This window comes from Wyeomyia smithii, chromosome 2 (assembly GCF_029784165.1).
Source record: "Wyeomyia smithii strain HCP4-BCI-WySm-NY-G18 chromosome 2, ASM2978416v1, whole genome shotgun sequence".
NCBI classification, from domain to species: domain Eukaryota; kingdom Metazoa; phylum Arthropoda; class Insecta; order Diptera; family Culicidae; genus Wyeomyia; species Wyeomyia smithii.
In genome coordinates, this window is record NC_073695.1 from 161,775,245 (window position 1) to 161,797,581 (window position 22,337).

The window sequence follows — 22,337 nt, forward strand, 5'->3', positions numbered from 1 at the left end:
CACGTTTTGAATTTTATCGGAGCGAATTCGAAACACGACCGATGCTGCTGCGTGTTCGGCACAGAATGATTGTTAATGTCTTGAAATATAACCCTTGGAATGTGTAGAAACTATTTTGGAAGTTATTTCATAAAATGGTGGTTGAAATACGTGCTTCACAATAACTACCGTGAGGCGCCGTAAATCTGCGCACTTCGTATTGAAATGTTGATGCCTTTTAGTAAAAAAGCAAACATAAACAGAAAGTTGACAGTTATTATATAGGAAACCACTTCCAATCTATTTTTGAAAATCTGCTTTGAATTCATATTTTCTTAACATTTTAATACGAAGTGCGCAGAATTAAGAGCAACGCAGATTTAGGGCGCTTTACGGTATTTCGTTGTTTTTATATCACTTTTTTGTACTTTACGACCTTCAAAAGGGCATTACTCAAAAATGTACCGTACGATGATTTTGAAATTTTGACCAGAGATTCTGGACGTCATAACGAATCGAATGGTGTACTCAGATTCTTTGGTGCATTTTTTTAAAATAACGGTCTGTGGGAGCACCGTGATACTTTCGACATCGGCTATCTACATATAAAAAGTGACAGAATTAAAGTGTGAAGTGTTTAATATTCTATAGAAAGCTTGTTTAATTACAGTGTTGTGTGCATTTAGTTTATTTCTCCCATCGAAAGAAGAGGAACATGCATCACGCTACTAATTGCTCATTCTATAGACCGTTTACAATCGAAACTATTTCAAAATCCGCTAAAATTTATTCGAAAATAGGTGACTAGACTTGGAATTTTACATATGGATAATTGGTTTAGTAAACTGAGCATTCTGTGTGCTTGTGTGGTACTCTTAGATTTCTCTAAGGCATTTGATACCATATCCCATCGTAAACTTTGCCCTAAACTGAAAACGCAATTCTATTTCGCTAATTCTGTCGTTTTCCTGTTGAAATCGTATTTAGAAAACCGAACCCTAACAGTATTCTGTAGTACTGCTCGATGCAACTCTATGCTGACGATGTGCAATTGTATATAAGTCACCATGCAATACCCATACAAAATCTTGTTAGGATAATTAACGCCGATCTTGAAAAAATGCGGAGTGATCTCTGCGCGATCAATTGTCCGTCTATCCTTTTCCATTAGAACTACTCTACCAGACCCGCTGACAACAGTCATATTGGACAGGCAGACACTATAATGGGTTAATAGTGCCAAAAATCTCGGTTTAATACTTCAATACTTGAATATATTCTAGTCTTCGCTTGCACCTCGTTTGCTTCTATTGAGACACGTCAACTTTATAACTAGGGAGTCATTACATTGTTTAGTCCTACGTCACCATTTCACGTAATCTTTAGGGCTGTATATCCTGTAGAATTTAGAGTATTTTTTACAAACAGTTCGTTTTCAAAATTTAAAAAAAAAAACCAGAACTGATCATAAAAAGGAGTTGGAGGGGAAGTTTATTTACAATTCACCGAATATAATAATCAATGTGTCTGTATATAGCTAAAATGTACATTATTTTTATGATATAATAATTGTTACAATCATTCTCTTACTACTTGATGGAGAAGTTAAACTTTCTTTGTAAATTTTTCATACGATTTCCGTAACACAGATACCAAAAAGGCAGACAAACAGTTCGAAGCATACATGTACTACGTGTGGCTGAATTACCGGTGGTGCAATGATGGAACATCATTTCTATTTAGTGGGCAATGAACCACGATTAGATTCAGTTGCAGCAAGCAGGCTGACAGAGCAGGCCTTTGGAAAACTGGCGTATAAAATATTTTTAAATTTCTATATTGTTTTTACACAAAAACAAAATCACGCCAAATGAACTGTCGTTGAATCTTTTTAATGTTAAATAATAAACTGTATTACATTGATCATACATTTCAATAAATTTATGTCAATTGCTGGAGAACCACAAATAACTTACAAAAAGCGTATTTAAAAAATAATAGAAATTTTCCAAATTTAATTTTGAAATATCTCTAAAACGGGGCTTAAGCCTGTAGGAACATTTGTGCACAGTTTCAGCTAAATAAAAATAACAATTTAAAAGAAATATTAAAATTGTTCTATGTTACTTAAAATGGCTCAGTAATAATGGGAATTAACTCATCACAAAACGAACCAGCATGTTATCTAATCAACGATATATTGATTATTAAAATCCATCATATGATTATAAAGTTATTATTGTTTGGAATCTAGCCTAACATTTGCCCGGTTTTATTTTCACTTCTACAGAATGTAACTCATTAGAGAAAACAAAGACGTAGTCCTACCGTAGGACTACTACCACCTACTACGCCAAAACTATCGTACTCACCAACATCAAAAGCAGAGCCTCCCATCTCTTCAATTTCCTCGCAACCTAAGGAATCATCTGAAAACAAATGAGTATCGCTGCAACTTTGGCGTTCTGTTGGTATTTGTACATAATCCAAGGACCATATCTGCAAAACAGAATATAAAATCATCAGCAGGTAATGATTTCTTCGTAATGATAAGGGTAATCCACAAAATATCTTACTCTCACTACTCCGTCTGTGGAGCCGGTTAATATAACGTTATCCTTATCCCATTCATTTTTATATGAAAACATCACACATAGAATTTGTTGCATGTGATCGGCAGATCCGATACTTGTATTAACCTTTGCTAGACAATCGCCGTTAATAGACCATATGTATAACCATGTAGCAGAGCACGTTGCAATGTCACCCTATATCATAAGAAAAAGATGTGAAGATATATTAGTGTCATGGATTAAAAATTCATTTTCAGATACATGAATAACGACTAAACTAATAACGTTATATTAACAAAGTCCACATATAATTAATGTTAATGGTACCAGCACTACGATTCTACTGACACTAGCAGTCTATCCCGAACCGAGATTTGAACAGCATCGTACCTCGAGACCAGCTGGGAGGTCTTGAACACATAAATCTACTATATTAACAGTATATTTGGCTTTAGTGAAGCGGTTCTGAAGTTCTTATGTTAGATATAAGGAACTAATTAATTTTATCATAAAAATGTTATTACACAGGAGTCACTCAAGGTATCATCGTCATCAAGTAGTATCATTTATTTTTGCTAAGTTTCAGACAAAAAGGTACTACCTATGTCTACAAATTTCTTTCCTTCGTCGTGTTCAGATTTGATGAAAAAATCAATCCAATTTTTAGTATTTTGGCAGTCAGGATTGTCGATGAGAAAGAATCACTTTACCGTGTAGATCCCAAAATTGCGGACGCTTTTTCTTTAATGCATGGCTCAAACGTATCAATTATCTAGATAGTGATAGTTTTGTTCGGTTAATTACATTCACACCATGAAACGGTGCATTACTAGGCAAACCCCACGATTTTCATCAAGCAAACCAAAAATTTTATACCAAACCTTAACGGGTGGCAAAAAAATTTACTGGAAAAGTTGGCATAGATCATATGGTTTATATTAACGGTTGTAAAAGTTCTTAACGCAAAAAACCCAAGTTATGGTCCCCACCCATACGTAACGAAAAGTAACGCCAACACCTACCCCCCATAAAAATTACGTAACGCTGTAGAAGAATTCGCCTAACAAAAATACTCGTTTTTGGAAAGTCTCCCCAGAGATTTTTTGTATCCTATGTTACAAATCGTGACGCTCAAAGATACCCCCCTTCCCCCTATGAGCGTTACGTAATTTATGGATGCTGCCTAAGGCGTCATCTATAAATTATGTAAGGACTTTTTCCGAAATTTTCGACCCCCCTTCCTTCCCATAATAAGCCTCAGTAAAATTTTGCAATACCCCCCTTCTCCCTCGAATCGTAATATTTTCTTTTAAGGGAAAAAATTATTTTCGAAGATGAAACATTTTTTTTTACATATAGCGAATTCGTAGAGGATAAAAATAAAACAAGTTAAGGTCATTGTTCGGACCCTTGACTCGGCGCCTTGGATATCTCGGGATGTTTCTTTGGAGGGTTAATCTATTCCACTGGAATCCGATGGGAATAAAATACACACGCGGTCGGTATCGGAAAGCAATTTTATTTTTGACTGAACAAAAGCCTTTTATTGCGGCGGAGAAAACAACACGGTGACCGACCGATCGAATAATTTTATTGCTACTGATCGTAAGCGGGAAGATGAGCGTATATCAGAAAAGAAATTTGCACTGTGATATGCCTTATCACAACTACTAGCTCCCCCGTGCAGTGAGCAAAGAGAGAATCAATTAAAACCATGAGAATTTATGCTGCACGGGGGGCGCTCGGAATGAGCTGATCCTAACCAGTGGTGGGCACCGCTAACCGAAAGTTTAGCGACGCTGATCGCTAAGCCGCTAACCGGAAAATTTAGCTCGATAACCGCTAAACGCTAAACGCTGAACCCACATTAGCGGAATTTTCGCTAACCGCTAATCGCTAACTTATTAATATGTAAATAGTCATATCGCTATACTTATGGCTCGTATATACCACTTTGATCTTTTGTGGTTAAAAAATGAAAACAATTACTTCTTAGAGCTATTTACAGTAAGGGGTTCACGAAACGGTGTTCAAGCTTGATTTTGTAAAAACAAGGAATAACAAAGTTATTCATCTTGCATTAAAAATAGATACTTTTAGGAAAGTTTTCATAAAAATTTAATTATTATCTGAATCGAAAAAGTAGAACCAAATTTCTCATATTTTTAAGTGCATTGCAATTCACAAAAGTTCTTGGTGTGCCGAAAATTCAATCTAGACCTTGGGCTTGTTCTTCAGAATGCCCCTGTGGCTTGTACGATAACTGGAACTCCATTCTAGGGTAAAAAAACTGACAAAAGTAACTTTCGCAGTAAAGTATGTTCATCTTTCGAAGCAATTTACGTACGCCATCAGTAATTCAGAGTTTTTCTAAAGAGTTCTATTCTCGCTTCTCTACAATATTTAGCGAATTAGCGATTAGCGTTGCGAAGGCCAAAATTTTAGCGACGCTAACAGTTTCGCTAACCAGTTGAAAAATTAGCGAAATCGCTAAACCGCTAACTGAATTTTAGCGTCGCTAATTAGCGATTAGCGAATTAGCGGAATGGTGCCCACCACTGTACCTAACATGCCGGCCACCTAAATTCTATTAAGGAATTTACCAGCTGCTGTAGTTGCTGGTAATGTTGCAGCCGATTTGTGGGGACATCCGTGTAGTCCGGGTCGGGAATTGCCAACAGGGATGTGCCTGTCAGAAAATGACCAGGAGTGAGCACATCTAATTCACCCGAATCTCCTGACAGTGGGGTGAGTGGGCGTAAGTTCATACCCGCTTCGACCTGAGTGAGGACCGTCGTCATGTCTTCGAAAGAGAGCTGTCGTTGACCCAGGACTTGGATGAGTGACGTCTTTGCGGATTTCACGGCCGCCTCCAAAAGGCCGCCGAAATTGGGTGTTTGTGGCGGGATAAACTTCCTGGATTGCTTGCTGGGAAGCTTCAGTAGCGATTTTTGCCGTCGCGACTGAGTCACGCAGTAGATCTAAAGCTCTCGAAGATAGTTGCTGGCGCCTGGGAAGTTGAGACCATTGTCCGAATGGATCTCAGCAGGAAAGCCTCGACGAGACACGGAGCGTCGCAAGGTAGACAGGAAAGCAGCGGTAGTGACTCACTACTAGTGAGGTCCCCTACCAGTTCGAGGTGGACCGCCTTAGTGCTAAAACACATGAAAACGGCGATGTAGCTTCTGAGCTGCAGCCTTTCGGTGAACGGACTTCAAAAAGACCGGGCCGCAGTAGTCCACACCAGTGACAGTGAAAGCTCGAGAGGGAGTTGTACGGGATTTTGGGTATTGGCCAGGAGGTTGCGAGACAGGGACAGGCTTAGTTCGAAAACAGCGAATACAATGTCGGAACGTGTAGGTTGCCAATGCCTTGCCATTTATGGGCCAGAATTCTTGCCGGATTTGAGCGAGCGTCATACGAGGACCAGAATGGAGCGAGATATCGTGACATGCGATTGCCACTTGTCGCGAAAAAGAGTGATTCCCAGGGATAATCATGGGGTGTCGAACAGCGTACGATTCTTCGGCGAGATTGAGCCGGCCACCAACTTAAAGTATGCCGTGCTGGTCTAGGAACGAGTTGAGTGACTTCAACGACGAGCAGGAACAGCACGATGATTAACTAGCGCCGTTATCTCCACAGCGAATGACTCCTGTTGAATACCTCGCACCAATGCATACTTAGCCTCTTGTAGGTCCTTGATGTTAAGTATCGGAGATGTGAGGAGCGATCTGCGACGTTGACAATTTCGTACGAATCTCACGCAGTATGCCGTAATCCGCAACATCCTCCAGTAACACGAATATAGATCTAACAGTGGATGCAGTTGACCGTGCTCCGTTACCACGAGCTCGTTCTTTTTCTTCTCCAGCAATTCATCCGCAGGCTGCTCGTATTCCAAATGCTCCCGGGTATTCCAATGTTGATCAAGAAGCGATAAACAGTGCGGACCATGAAACCAGTGCGGTAGCTCTGATAGGTCCTTTGGCATAACTCCTCGCGACACGAGATCGGATGAATTCTCTGTCCCTTTCACATGATTCCACTGGTGTCCCTTCGTAATCTCCTGGATGTGTGAGACCCGGTTAGCAAAGAAAGTAGGCCAGACGTATGGTGGCAGCTTTAGCCACGATAGTACGATAGTCGAATCTGACCAGAAACGAGCCTTGTTCTCCTCCAATTTGAGTGCGTGCACGGTCGCACGATATAGTTTGGCAGCAACACGGGCACCGCATAGCTCTAACCTCGCGAGTGTGGCCTTCTTCAGGCTTGCAGGACGCGATTTCGCTGCTAATTCGACCTTAATCTGCCCGGACATGCTGATCGAACGGCCATAGATGCATGCCCCGTAGGCTGCCTCGGATTCGTCGGAGAACACATGGAACTTTGTCAGTACTGGATGATCGGTGAATGCGTGTCGATCCACCTTGACGTTGGCGAGTGACGGAAGTTGTTGGTAGAAATCTGCCCACTGCTTCTCCAAATGCGGTGATAACGGTGTAGCCGGCCCTGGTCGATCCCTAGCTTGCGGGCAGCTTAAGCGCCACTCCGAAATGGAGACTGCCCACCTAGATTAGTTTTGCCCGGTTGAGACTCCCCTAAAGGGTCGTTCCAAAGAATATACAAAAAAAAAAGGAATCAGGATCTGACCAGATGGCTACACAAAGTTCGGTCACCAAAAACGGGTCGACACCCTTTTATCCCCCAGCAGAAATCTTCAACACCATCTATTCTCTCAGAGAGTTTGCGGTGAGAAACCACCCGCACTATAATTTCTCATCACGGGTAATGCCGCTATTTACCACCAGAGATCGTACGCAATCTGGAAGAAAAGCTTTGCCGACCATTCGAATCTCGCCACGCGGAAGACGAAACTATCACAAACGGAAAACGAACCAAAATGACGTGAAACACTAGAACCGGACTTAAACCTTGCGGGAGCATTACATAAACAAAACTACAACACTATCTGCATGAAACAAACTCCATATATTATTATTGAAGAACAGGTTTGTATTTAAATCGAGCAAGCATGCTTTTATATTATAATTTCATTGTATGTGTGTAACTTATCGTCTAGACTAAGCTCCTATTGTGTGCGTTTTTTCTCTCCCTATCTCTAGTGCTCATTGACCCATGTGCTTTTCAAGTTTCGATCAGCTGCTCCAGAATGGATATTTGCAGTGACGTCCTGCGGTGCGAGCAAATGGCTAGCTACCCGGGATTTAGATTTGTTGAGTGGGGCGATCAAAAATTCTGAAACGCGTGCACGCTATTTCGGCCTCCACTCAACTGCGAAAATCATGGGCGCGGTTTCGATACCGGCCAGTGCGACTAATAGTCGATTATTGGGAAATCACAATTAAATTGTGGGGTCCTTCATGGACGCGCCCACCGCTCTCGAGAGTAAATTGGAACGACTCACCAATAGATTGCTGTGTGCTGCTGCTGATGCTGATGTTGGTCGTTGGCGTGTTAAACTGCTGCTGCTGGCGATCACATTGGGCCAACGCGGTCGATCGGCACACGCCGATTTGGATGATGGAAATAATTCACTGCATAGTGCCGCTTTCCGGGATCCCTCGACCGGAAACGGCCACTAGCCTCACCGGAGGACTTTTGTCTATCCGATGCTGGTCACGTGGGCAGATAAAGTGTGATCTGCGAGTGTCCCGCGCGATGAAACGGCTGCCGGGAAAAATTTCGTCCTGGGGGAAAACGGTACGTGTTGCGTCTTTCGCTGTCCTGCTCTCGCTCGTTCGGCTGTGGGTGAGAGTGCGCAGCCCTGTGGCTGTACAAACGGGGTCATTAGCATATGGTCGGGGTCAATGGCTTTGAACTTTGAGCACATTTACCTTTCTACTTTGCACACAATTTCAAAACGCACTATTCGCACTGAATAAATCTCATTTAGACTTCACTTGGTAACGAGCCTATTGTACACTAAAGGACAAGGAATTAAGACAAGTAACTAATAAATCACGTCACTAAACTTACTTAACAAAAATTAATTAGAAAACGCGGACAACAGACTTTCAACGCGACACTTCCAAATTTCTTGACGATCTAGGACGAAATGAACGATCATTATTAGTCCTCAGATAAGGGAAGGTGATTTCGTACGAAATCACAGGAAGTACGTAATTTCCCGCAAATCTCGTCGTGAATATTCGGAAATCTACAATTCTGCTGGTTGTTTCATTTTGGCTGCCGTCATTGGGCCCTATCTGTCCCTCTCCAACCATTTTTGGCAATTCTATCTGGAAACTACTTCGGGTTTTCTCAACCGCCTAATCTAGAGATGCACATTCTCGGAGAGACGCGTGCGCTAGGGTGTTGCGACTGATACGAAAAACTACGGTTGTCTACATCTTGGCGCAACACAATTGTGTTGATCGATTATAAATTAATTCTAAACAAATTCTTGAAATACTATGACCGCTACATAACACCATGCTTGTTTTACGAAAATTTGGTTGTTGGATAACAACCAAATTTTCGTAAGGGACAACCTTACTTAATTTCTCAAACAAAGATTAAAACCAACTGCATGTAATGTATTCTACGGATAATGCATTTTACAACAGCTTAAAACTACTATTTACAAAAACTCTAGGTTCGCCATAAGTACGGAGTAATAAGTGGACTCGACATTTCTGCTGGCTGAATTGGTAGTTCCATTAATACAACATCTCACGCTTCCGACATCGATACAATAATCATAAGATTCTTGATCTTGCCGAAGCGTTACTCTAATTACCAATGAGTTTCTTTCGACTCTCAAAGAAACCCGAACTTCATGAACATCATAATAATCTACAGCAATACTTCATAAACAGGCTTATCGGGTCTAAGGAATACTCCAATCCTAATGTTGGATTCTTTCCTGTACCACGATTTACCGCAATGCTTTGCCCATCAAGACAACTTCAGCTCTTTTTACTGAATAAAAGTCTCTATGACAAATCGCAACATTACTACACTTAGCAGCACGTCTAACGCCGAACTTAATCTGCTATTGAGACATCTGCTCCAAATTCCGTAACAACTGAACTTTACCATATGTTTCTACTTCAAATATACATTTGAATCACCACGAAACATCACTTGAATAGTGCGCTTTCCCCTAAACCCATTTTCCTTATGTTCCTACGTTGAAGAGTGTCAACCACTGGGAACACGGTTAAATGATTAACTCTGAGAAAAAGCTCACCCCTTCTCACGCACACTACGAATAGAACTACCGAAACAAACGAGGAAGAAACGTCAAAAGTCAGACAAAATTGATGTTAGGTGGATGTGCTGTGCTGTTATCGTGCAAATTATGAAAATTTTAGCGGTAAATATATAAATTACTCCAAAAACAAATTCTCAAATTCACAAACTTTTTAACTTCTTGTACTTGATATTTCCAGATGGGAACGACATGCAAAAAACGCGAGAGGATCGTTCACGGTTACTATTGATGATTGCTGAACTGCGAAGATTGGACAAGGTCGAACTTTCTTTGGACTGGAAAGCTATTTGTTTGCTGCTGGCGAATCGATGCGACGGTCAACGCGAGACGATTGCCCATAGTGCAGATCAAATGCTGGATAGGGAAGTTATTTTTCAATGGAAGGTGAGTGTGCTAACAGATTCTAATGCAATTTGTTTTCCGTTTCTTTTTAGGAATAATCGGATGGCTGGTACCCAGGGATTTTAGTGATTAAGGATGCGTCAACCCGAATGCTAACTCGCCGACTGATCCTGCTTTTAATAACTATTTCTTTAAATCTCCATAAATAAATTCTCCAACATAATAATGATCATAATTAAACATCTAAATAATTAACAGAAAACATCTAAATAATTAACAGAAAACATCTCAATCAATAACCAATGAACATCTAAATAAATAACAAATAAACAATTAGAGGGTAAGGTAGGATAAGTTATCAAATAAACAAATTTTCTAATACTAACATAGGCTAAGAAATATTGTGAACTATAAACTAACATTTCTTATCCGATATATTTTTTTTTATATACATATTTACAATTTTGTGGAGTGATCGTGCACAGGCACAATCCTTCCTCCTCTTCCCTTCAAGTCTTGACAGGTCTGAATTTTGGTCTTATTAACCCAAGGCGAGGGTTGAGTTAAACGGTGTTAAAGTTTACCGTACCGAACATATTCACAAGTTCCTTGGGAAGAGCAAGTCCTCGACCAAGATCCCCCAGTAAATGAAGTTGTTGTGGGGGCGCACTGTCTTAAAGACAGTGCAAACTTGTGAACAGTTGGACGATGTTTTTAGCAACCAGAGCCGAAGCATCATGGCGCGTTGTCGCAATCAGTTAAAACTGAAAGATACATAGCTGAAAGATTTTACGGTTAATCATTACCGGCAAGAAGAACAAGTTTTTTGAGGAACTTGCAATTGAAAATTCCAAGTCGTTTACCGTTTAAATCTTCTAGGTCGTAACAGTGGTTTCCTACCACCCTCTTCACAATAGCAGGCACGTATTTCGGTGCAAGCTTTGCGCTAAATCCCTTACCCTTATCCGATTGTTCCACGTTTTTTTTCAAGACTTTTTCACCTGCCGAATAAGTGGGACATTTGGCGTTGGAGCGCAAATTGTAATAGGAAGAATGTTTGCTGTACGCTGCTTCCAAGTTCTTGCGAATCTCTCCGTACATTTTTTCTCGTTCATCATCATTTATCACCCCGGTACCGGCTGTTGTATCTCTCAAGTGCCGATATTCCCTACCATCAGATACCATATTCCTCCCGAATAGGACGAAGTATGGAGAATACTGTGTAGTTTCGTGCACTGAATTTCGAATGGCATTGGCTATCTGCTGCACGTTGTTTGTCCAATCTTTATGGTTCTTCCCGATGGAAGCTCGGATGGCTGTCGTGATCACGCGGTTCACACGTTCCGTATCGTTAACCTGCGGGTGATAATTCGGAGTTCTCCAGTGGGTCACGTGGTACTTCACCAGAAGGCTCTGGAACATTGCGGATGTAAATTGTGTTCCGTTGTCCGATAGTATCACCTCTGGTACACCGAACAACAGGAAAATGATGTTCTCGACGAATTGTACCAACGATTCTGCGGTTGCCTGTCGAAAAGGCTGAACTAACACGAACTTGCTAAAAACGTCTGTCACCACTAGCAGACACGTGCTTCGACCTTTACCAGATGCTGGTAGTGGACCAACGTAGTCCATTGTCAAGAACTGCCAGGGGTACTGGGCTATTTTCTTTTGACCTGCCATCGGAGGGGTCGTGTTCTGGTTGGTCGCTTTGCTGGTTTGGCATTGCATGCACAGTCTACACAGCTGTCTTACTTCGCTACTCATCCGCGGCCAGTAATACCGTTCCTTCAGTGCCGCCAAAGTCTTCTCGTGTCCCAGATGAGCCTGTTCGTGAATTCGGGTAATTATTCCTTCCCTCTCGAATTTCGGTGGATATTGTTTCCACTGAAACCGTGGGTCTTCTACCTTCGCGTTTGCTTTCACATATTTTATCACCTGGCCATCTACCACCCGAAAATCCGGATAGTTTGCTGGTTCCTTGTGGATTCGCTCTATCAGTTCTTGGTGATCAGCGTCCACGGTCAGCGTGCAGATGGTTTCCACGGATCTCGATAAACAATCGGCGAGTATGTTATTCTTTCCTTTTTTATACTCAAGCTCGATATCGTACGATTGCAATTTTAGTGCCCACCTTAACAGCTTTGAGTTTCCCGACTCTACTCCAATTGTGAAAAGCCACAGCAGACTTCTCGCATCGGTGATTACTTTGAAGCGTGAGCCTTCTACATAGTGCCGAAAATGCTCAATTGCTAGCAGCACGCCCAAGCATTCTTTTTCCACGCTTGCGTATTTACGCTGCGTACTGCTTAATTTCTTGCTAAAGTACGCAATCACCTTCGGTTGGCCCTCGATATGCTGAATAAGCGCCGCGCCCACTGCATTGTCTGAGGCGTCTGATTCAATGGTGAACTGCAACTTAAAATCTGGGTTCCCGAGAATCGGTGCTGATACCAGTGCCGCTTTTAGTTCTCCGAATGCTGTTTCTGCTGCTTCTGTCCAAGCAAACTTCTTCGTTTTCTTCAGCAGATCAGATATCGGTGCAACTATACGGCTATAATTTCGTATAAATCGCTGGTAGAAACCTGCTAGACCCAGTAATCTTCTGATATCTTTTATGCATTTCGGACGAGCAAAATCTAAGATCGGCGATATTCTCGAGTTATCAATCGATACTCCGCTCTCGGTTAGTAAGTAGCCTAGATACGAGACTTGCTTCCGACAAAATCTGCTTTTGTCTAGGGAAATGGTCAAACCTGCCTTCGTTAATCGGTCGGCTACTATCTTCAATAGTCGCATGTGTTCACTGAGCGTTTTTGTAGCGATTACTATATCGTCTAAGTACACAAAGACGTTAGGTTCGAGGTCGAATCCAATCACACGGTCCATTAGCCGACACATTGTAAACGGTGCGTTAGTCAACCCGAATGGACACACTTTAAAACGGTATAATCCCTGTGGCGTTCGAAATGCCGTATAGTCCCGTGATTCCTCCTTGAGAGGGATCTGGAAATAGGCATCCTTTAAATCTACCACCGAGTAATATTTCGCCTTCCCTAATCGATGAAAGATCTCCCCCATATTTCGCATTGGATACGAGTCTTTCTTCGTCCAGGCGTTAATCTTACGAGAGTCTAGACAGACTCGTAGTTTACCGTTCGATTTCCGAACCGGTACTAGAGCACTAGCCCACTCGCTTGAACATTCCTCGATCGCGTCCATCTGTTTATACCGTTCTATTTCCGCCTCCATTTCCGCTTGTATAGCCGGGGAACAACGATACCACGGTTGTCGTCTCGGCTTGGCTTCTTCGCTAAGGACAATTTCGTGCTGTATCAGTGATGTCCTACCCAAATGGTTCGCTGTCGTGCATGGGAATCGTCTTATCGTTTCCACTAATTCCTTTCGTTCGCTTCGCGTCAGATCGTGTTCTGTTTCCACCGTCTCTGGAGTAGTCTTAGATGGTTCAGGTAATTCCAGTGCTGGAATATCAAGAGTTGCATCCGGTTCACTGCTCTTTAGCGTTGGAAGTATTTCCACTGGCATCAATTTAAACTCGATCGTTTCTCCTTCCAATTCCGCGTCTGTAGTCATTGTCGTCACTCTTTCGAATCCCGCTACTCCTCGCATCATCGGTTCTATTCCAAAGGACTTCCAGAAGTTGTACCCCAGAATAAGTTCTTTGCATACCTGCGGTACGACTAGTGTTTGAATTACTCTGGTAACGCCCCGGAATACCATCGGTAGTTGAACGCATCCCAAGCACTCGTGGATCGTTTTGTCGGCAGTGACGATCTTGAGAGGGCTTCGCTGCATCCTCAAACCATTCTTCTCCGCAATATCTGCTACATTTGTTACGCAAACGCTTGCGCCAGAATCCAGAAGCGCATCAAATTCGGTGTCAAAAATCTTTACTTTAACCTGTGGGCAGGTTTCCGTGTGAATCTTCACCTCACACACCTTCATGAACGGGTCTTCGAATATATTAGAGTTGGGAACTTCGTCAGTTGAAGGAATGCTGGTGTCCCCTACAATGCATCCCTTTCTTAGTTTTCCGATCGCTTGTTTCTCGCATATCGGTCACCTCTCTCGTGGTTTCCGCATGTCCAAGTTGTTTTGTCGGGTGTACCACAAAGGTAGCAGAACATTCGCTTTGGTTCCCTGCATAGTCGCCAAATATGCCCTGTATTCCGGCAATTCCAGCACATCGGTCCTTGCTGGTTGTCACTAGGCGTAAGTATCGCATTCGGTTGCTGACTCGTCCTCCTTGGTTCTTCAGCCGTTTTACCACGACGATCCCTCTCGTATCGCTTATCCAGTGCATTCACCTCTTCTTCTGAATACGAGTCCGCGCATTCTTCTGCAGCCTCTATGTTTCGTATCGCATTTTGCTGACGAATCGGTCCCTCGCGAAACTGTCGTAATGTCGGGTCATTGGCGTCGATTCTATAAGCAAAGTATTCCAGTTTCCGTATATCGTTCACCGTTCTACATGCCAATTTTGATCGGTAGTGGGGGCGCATGTTGTCCCAGATCACTTCAAAAATTCTTTGCTGATCTAACGGTGTGGTTAATAGTTTATTTAAACGCTCAATTTCGGTCTTGAACGTAAGGAATGTTTCGGTTCGGTTCTGCTTTCGCTCGTATATCTTCTGTCTATTGCCTTGGTCCTTGTTTGGGTTTCCAAACATATACCGGATTCTTGTCTCGAAATCCTCCCAATCTAAGAACTCGTCAGCGTAGCACAAATACCAATCGTACGCTTCCCCGCGTAGTATCGTGTGTACTCGTTGCAGAAGGGTCTCTTCGTGGATTCTATCCATCCTTGCCAGCCTTCTAATCTTGTGTAGAAAGTCCTCCAGTGATCGCTGGCGCGGATCTCCGTTAAATGTCAGATGCCATTTCTCCATTCTTCGGTCTGCGTTCTGGATTTCCCGTTCGATAATTTCGCGCTTTGGCGTACGTCTTGTTCGCTCTTGGTTCGTGTCAAATCGATCTCCTTCATCCATTCTACCCCGACTGCCACAGTAGTTCTCACCATCGTCTCGACGATTCCGGTGTCCACCTCTGTTTGACCAATTATCCCTCTCGTGTCTATTTCCGTTACCGTTCAAATTTCTCTGTTCCTGGCTCCGCTCCGTATTTCTCCTTTCGTCTCGGCGTTCAAACCAAGAGTTTTTCCGGCTATGCCCGTTATTTGGCTTACTTCTGCTGTCGGAATACGAATCTTCGCTATCTGTTTCCTCGTCTGAATTCGTGGCCTGTCCTCTTCCATACCTGCTACTGTTCAATTTTTCAGTAGCCAGTCGGGTCGTCGTTCTTGCTTCAGCCAGTTGCCGTTCTAAGAATTCCAACTTTTGCTTGAGAGCCTGCATTTCAAAGCTTTGGTTCTGGGGTGACGTTTTTGGAATTGTACCGGTTCGTTTTTCTTGAGAAGATTTTGAATTTTTTTTTTCGTTTTCGCTAACTTCTTCCGCACTCTCCTGCTCCAACGCTGTCCTTTGATTTTCATCCACTTTCTTCGACAGACCGTCGTCTTTCTTCGCATTAAACCTATTCAACACAGCACGAATTTCACTTCCAAGCTCCCTACGCATCCTCTCTGACTCATGGTCGTTCGCGATACTACGCGCCACCCTAAGCGCATAGTGCTTCACACGCGATAGGCAGCGATCAGTGTCCTTTCCCGTTTCTAACCTTCTCCTCAAATCATCCACTATACTTGACACCCGATCATATTCTTGGTCAATAGTGAACCGCGATGGATACTCTCGATTTTCTTTAATGTCCTCCGAAAACAATCTACGCAACAACCGGTTTTTCGATTCCGCGTCAGAATTAATTTCTTCAGCTCTTCCCCGAATCATCAATTCGTAATCGACCTCCTCATTTGTTAAATGATCCGCGCGCGGGAATTTTGTCGCCATTTTTAGGACAAATTATATGTATTTAATTTAACAAATTTGAACTAATAATATAAGAATACGCTACTAATAATTATAATTGAAGAATAATCGAAATCTAAATCATACACGAATCACACCCTCACTTCAATATTGCTTTATTACCCCCCAAATTCACTATCAAAATCTTCAAAAAATTGCGGTCACAACTACATCAACTTATAGTTTTACTTTATTCATTATTTATCAAACAACATGAACCTAGACTACGATAATACAAATATTCAGAATAAATAACGAAATTAAATTATGAAACAACATGTAAATATATTTTACATCCAATTGCATATCCTGAACATTAAGCAAATTGCCTCCATTCATCAACAAAATCTGCAGTTATTTAACGTTGGGCGCCAATATGTAGCCGGCCCTGGTCGATCCCTAGCTTGCGGGCAGCTTAAGCGCCACTCCGAAATGGAGACTGCCCACCTAGATTAGTTTTGCCCGGTTGAGACTCCCCTAAAGGGTCGTTCCAAAGAATATACCAAAAAAAAAGGAATCAGGATCTGACCAGATGGCTACACAAAGTTCGGTCACCAAAAACGGGTCGACACCCTTTTATCCCCCAGCAGAAATCTTCAACACCATCTATTCTCTCAGAGAGTTTGCGGTGAGAAACCACCCGCACTATAATTTCTCATCACGGGTAATGCCGCTATTTACCACCAGAGATCGTACGCAATCTGGAAGAAAAGCTTTGCCGACCATTCGAATCTCGCCACGCGGAAGACGAAACTATCACAAACGGAAAACGAACCAAAATGACGTGAAACACTAGAACCGGACTTAAACCTTGCGGGAGCATTACATAAACAAAACTACAACACTATCTGCATGAAACAAACTCCATATATTATTATTGAAGAACAGGTTTGTATTTAAATCGAGCAAGCATGCTTTTATATTATAATTTCATTGTATGTGTGTAACTTATCGTCTAGACTAAGCTCCTATTGTGTGCGTTTTTTCTCTCCCTATCTCTAGTGCTCATTGACCCATGTGCTTTTCAAGTTTCGATCAGCTGCTCCAGAATGGATATTTGCAGTGACGTCCTGCGGTGCGAGCAAATGGCTAGCTACCCGGGATTTAGATTTGTTGAGTGGGGCGATCAAAAATTCTGAAACGCGTGCACGCTATTTCGGCCTCCACTCAACTGCGAAAATCATGGGCGCGGTTTCGATACCGGCCAGTGCGACTAATAGTCGATTATTGGGAAATCACAATTAAATTGTGGGGTCCTTCATGGACGCGCCCACCGCTCTCGAGAGTAAATTGGAACGACTCACCAATAGATTGCTGTGTGCTGCTGCTGATGCTGATGTTGGTCGTTGGCGTGTTAAACTGCTGCTGCTGGCGATCACATTGGGCCAACGCGGTCGATCGGCACACGCCGATTTGGATGATGGAAATAATTCACTGCATAGTGCCGCTTTCCGGGATCCCTCGACCGGAAACGGCCACTAGCCTCACCGGAGGACTTTTGTCTATCCGATGCTGGTCACGTGGGCAGATAAAGTGTGATCTGCGAGTGTCCCGCGCGATGAAACGGCTGCCGGGAAAAATTTCGTCCTGGGGGAAAACGGTACGTGTTGCGTCTTTCGCTGTCCTGCTCTCGCTCGTTCGGCTGTGGGTGAGAGTGCGCAGCCCTGTGGCTGTACAAACGGGGTCATTAGCATATGGTCGGGGTCAATGGCTTTGAACTTTGAGCACATTTACCTTTCTACTTTGCACACAATTTCAAAACGCACTATTCGCACTGAATAAATCTCATTTAGACTTCACTTGGTAACGAGCCTATTGTACACTAAAGGACAAGGAATTAAGACAAGTAACTAATAAATCACGTCACTAAACTTACTTAACAAAAATTAATTAGAAAACGCGGACAACAGACTTTCAACGCGACACTTCCAAATTTCTTGACGATCTAGGACGAAATGAACGATCATTATTAGTCCTCAGATAAGGGAAGGTGATTTCGTACGAAATCACAGGAAGTACGTAATTTCCCGCAAATCTCGTCGTGAATATTCGGAAATCTACAATTCTGCTGGTTGTTTCATTTTGGCTGCCGTCATTGGGCCCTATCTGTCCCTCTCCAACCATTTTTGGCAATTCTATCTGGAAACTACTTCGGGTTTTCTCAACCGCCTAATCTAGAGATGCACATTCTCGGAGAGACGCGTGCGCTAGGGTGTTGCGACTGATACGAAAAACTACGGTTGTCTACATCTTGGCGCAACACAATTGTGTTGATCGATTATAAATTAATTCTAAACAAATTCTTGAAATACTATGACCGCTACAACGGATCATCCCAATCCTGAGTAGCCACCCAGAGTAGTTGCATTCGAATCTCAGCCCAAGCAATAACAGGAGCTGTGAGACCGGTAGGATCGAATAATTGAGCAATAACGGAGTACACCTTGCGCCTAGTCTACTGTCCGCTTAAAGTGAGACCCGATACATCGATGCTTAGCATATCTGGCCCTGGCTGCCAGCTAATTCCTAGCGTTTTCACACGCTCCTGGTCGAAACTCAGAATAGACGATGTTCCCAATTCATCGGAAGCTAATTCTGACAATACTGCTTTCGAGTTCGATACCCATTTGTGCAATCTGAAGTCACCTTTTGACAACAGCTGCACCAATTCTTGCCGCAGCAAGATAGCCTCTTCTCCCGATACCGCCCCACCGATATAATCGTCGACGTAAAAATCGAAAACTAGCGCCGCCTTCACTCGTGGAAATTGATCACCTTCATCGTGCACCAGTTGCTGTAAACACCGTGCGGCGAGGAACGACGATGGCGCTAACCCAAAAGTGACCCTGGACATCTCGTAGGTTAAAATTGGTTCCGTTGGTGAGAACCTCCACCAGATCCGGAGCAAAGGGGTGTCATCCGGGTGTACCATTACCTGCAGGTACATCTTCTCGATGTCAGCAACTAGAGCCACCAAATGTTTGCGGAACCGAAGAAGCAGATCGAAGAGTGAGTCTTCACCGGACCCGTCATAAGGGCATCATTCAGTGAGCGGTTTGATGTCGTCTTAGCTAAACCGTCGAATACCGGCCGAATCTTCGTCGTCGAGCTTGACTCCTTGAAGACAGGATGATGAGGCAGATAGCAGGCAATCCGTTTATCGCGCTTCAATTCCTTCTCCGGAACGATTGCCATATGATTTTGATCCAAGTATGCTTATATTGCTTCGTTGTATCGCTTCCGAAGCTTCGAGTCCTTCTCGAATCGCCGTTCAAGCTGAAGTAGTCTCCGCAAGGCTATGTCCTTCGATTCGCCGATCATTTGCTCGAAACCCATTCGCTTTAGCAGACGCACCACATATTGCCCTGTCGAATCACCGGAGAAAGTGGTTTGAAAATGATCCTCGCAGTCTTGCTCTTCCTGTGTCAGCTTCGGCACATCTTGTAGCTCTTCAATCGTCCAAAACCGCTCGATTTTCTCTTCCAAGGTGCTTGTGTTGATCGTCGCGTGGCAACACGGAACAGGGTTCAGGCTTTTCAAGTCGGCCTTGCGGCTGCAATCCACCCGAAAACGGTGTTAACAAAGAGTGGAAGTCCTTCGCCAATGCGCTGAATTTGCACTCGACAACTATTCAAGAGCAAGAACTCGTAGAAGTACTCCAAACCCAGGAGAAGATCGATTGACGCTCGCTTGTGAAACCCAGGATCCGCCAACGCCATGTCAGATGGAAGATTCCAATTACAGATTGGAATCGTTGTTGATGGTTGGTCCTCCGTAACCTTCTTGATGACCAGGAAGTCCATCGGTACCGAATAATCCGAAATTCGAGAACGGCAGACACAGAACCATTTATCTGAACCCGCGCACTACCGACACCAGAAATTGGGATATCGACTCCCCTTCTGAGTAGCTTCAGAAGCTGGCATAGCCCCTCCGAAATAAGATTTGCTTGCGATCCGCTATCCAGAAGCGCTCTGGCCGTATGCAACCGTCCATAGAAATCCTTCACCGATAGCAGAACCGTCGACAAGAATATGTGCGCCTCCCTCGAATCTGCTGTAATATTGGCCGCGTAGATTGTAGCCCCCGAACTTTGAAGCGACTGTCGAGGAGTCCCCACCGTTGCTGTAGCAGTCGTGGAGGAAACAGAACTGCCTGCTTGAGATTGATCAGAGACCTGAGCATCAGCCGCAGAACCAGAACCGGATGCTGATGGCCCAGGATCGAGTAGAGTGTGATGCTTCTTGCTACACGTACGGCACCGGTACTTGGAATTGCAGTCACGACGTAGTGATCACGTCGGAGACAGTTGCTACATAGTTTTTTCGAATTGTCGACCTGGAACCGCTTATCCAAAGGCATCTTCACGAGCTGTGGACAATTACTTAAGTAATGAGGACCGCTGCAAGAGACACATTTTGGCGAATAGCTTTCCGACGCTGCGTGGACTGACAACTTCGGTGCTGATTCCTTAAACGAAGTGGACATAGAGGGTGGTGGGGCACGCTGGTTTTCGGAGGACTGGTCGACCGCAATCGCATCGAGAATACGGGTTTGACCTTCCAAGAACTCCATCACGTGTAGATATGTAGGCTCTTCCCTTTTCACAGCAAACTCCTCTCATTCCTTCTGCGTGGCGTCGTCCAGCTTCGATACTAATAACTGCGTCAGCATCGCTCCCCAACCCGTTGTTGCTTCGCCTATCAAATCAAAATTTTCAGATGTCGATCAAAGCAATCGATGACGTCATGGATTCCACTCGCAGTCATCTTTTTTTACTTCGGGTACTGTAGCAGAGCGTTTACGTGTCGCTTTTTCTGCAAATACACATTCGAATAACGTTTGGTCAACGCAGGCCAGGCAACCCCATAGCTCGCTTCGCTCATTGGGAATGCATAAACGACCTTTAACGCCTCACCCTTTAGAGACGCTCGTAAATATTGAAAACGTTGTATCGCGCTCAGATCCGGATTGTTATGGATCAGCGATTTAAATGTGTTATTAAATGGCAACCATTTGTCGAATTCCCCATTGAATTCTGGCAGATTTATTTTTGTTAATTGTATATTGCCACATGCCTCTGTACGTGAGGTTCCAGAGGAAGTTGAGGAAGTAATGGGAGTGGTGGATGGCAATTCCGCTTTCAACTCTGCCCTTACCTTGAAGTACAACTCCTCAAACTGGGCCCGCGTCTGCTTATGCTCATTCACCTCTTCTATATGCTCCTCCATCTCCTCTATTTGCGTTTGGGCCTCTTCGAGTTCGTCCCATTTTTCGTCGAGTTTGTCGATTTGGACCTGGAGAGCGTGATTGGCCGGGTCGTATTGCTTCAGGAACCGTTCCGTTCGTAAAAGGAAATCGACACTGTTGTCGCGCACATGCAGCTTCGGCTTAAGCTTCTTCGTCATCTTGCCAGCAACCGTCGATGAAAACTATAGAAAAATTCGAAGCACGCACAGCACCACAAAGTCAACTGATAGGTAATTGGAGAGAGGCTCACCTGAGAGCCTAAATTAATAGGCCTTGTATTTATTAAAACTGCCGACAGGAACAATCTCCAATTTTTCCGATAAGGTTGTGAACATCACCGGAAAGCTGCATTCAGCTTGACCGAAAGACAGCCCAGAAGTCGAAGTGGTTGTAGAAAAGTATGCGCCTCCGGAAACGAGTATACTTTAAATATTGTGAAACCACCGTTTAGGTTCCACTGTCGCACGAAATTCTTGCTCGAATCCGTCACCCCAGTGATCGTCAGTAGGTCCGTTTCCACCTACACGTGTTGTGATCGTCCTGGCCAACACGAATTTCAATAGCCCGTATGCAGGAACGTCAGTTCTCCAAGCGAGGTAAAGTCCACCGGGAAAACGAGAGAGGTCAGTTGCAATTTATCCGTTGAAAAATAAGAGAAACTCTAGCCTACTCGCCGTGTGAGCCTGGCTAAAGATGCCTTGTACAGCAAATTAACGATGGCGACAACCAACGCGCGCGCGATAAAGATGGCGAAAATCCTTTCGCGCTAAATGTGAATGCGGTATCCAAGTAAAATTTCCCACACCCGTGGACAACAATCCTGTTCACGGCACCAATGTTCGGACCCTTGACTCGGCGCCTTGGATACCTCAGGATGTTCCTTTGGAGGGTTAATCTATTCCACTGGAATCCGATGGGAATAAAATACACACGCGGTCGGTATCGAAAAGCAGTTTTATTTTTGACTGAACAAAAGTCTTTATTGCGGCGGAGAAAAGAACACGGTGA

General features: G+C 43.6%; 1 protein-coding gene across 1 annotated transcript in view; it reads right to left on the minus strand.

Annotated features, from left to right (window-relative positions):
* Positions 1-22,337, minus strand: part of LOC129721968 (WD repeat and FYVE domain-containing protein 3) — a 280,812-nt gene that overhangs the window by 36,741 nt on the left and 221,734 nt on the right. The window contains exons 27-28 of the mRNA XM_055675111.1: positions 2,556-2,747; positions 2,352-2,478 (exon numbers count right to left, since the gene is read on the minus strand). Of these exons, the coding sequence (XP_055531086.1) occupies positions 2,352-2,478; positions 2,556-2,747 (319 nt within the window). The remainder of the gene's footprint in view (positions 1-2,351; positions 2,479-2,555; positions 2,748-22,337) is intronic.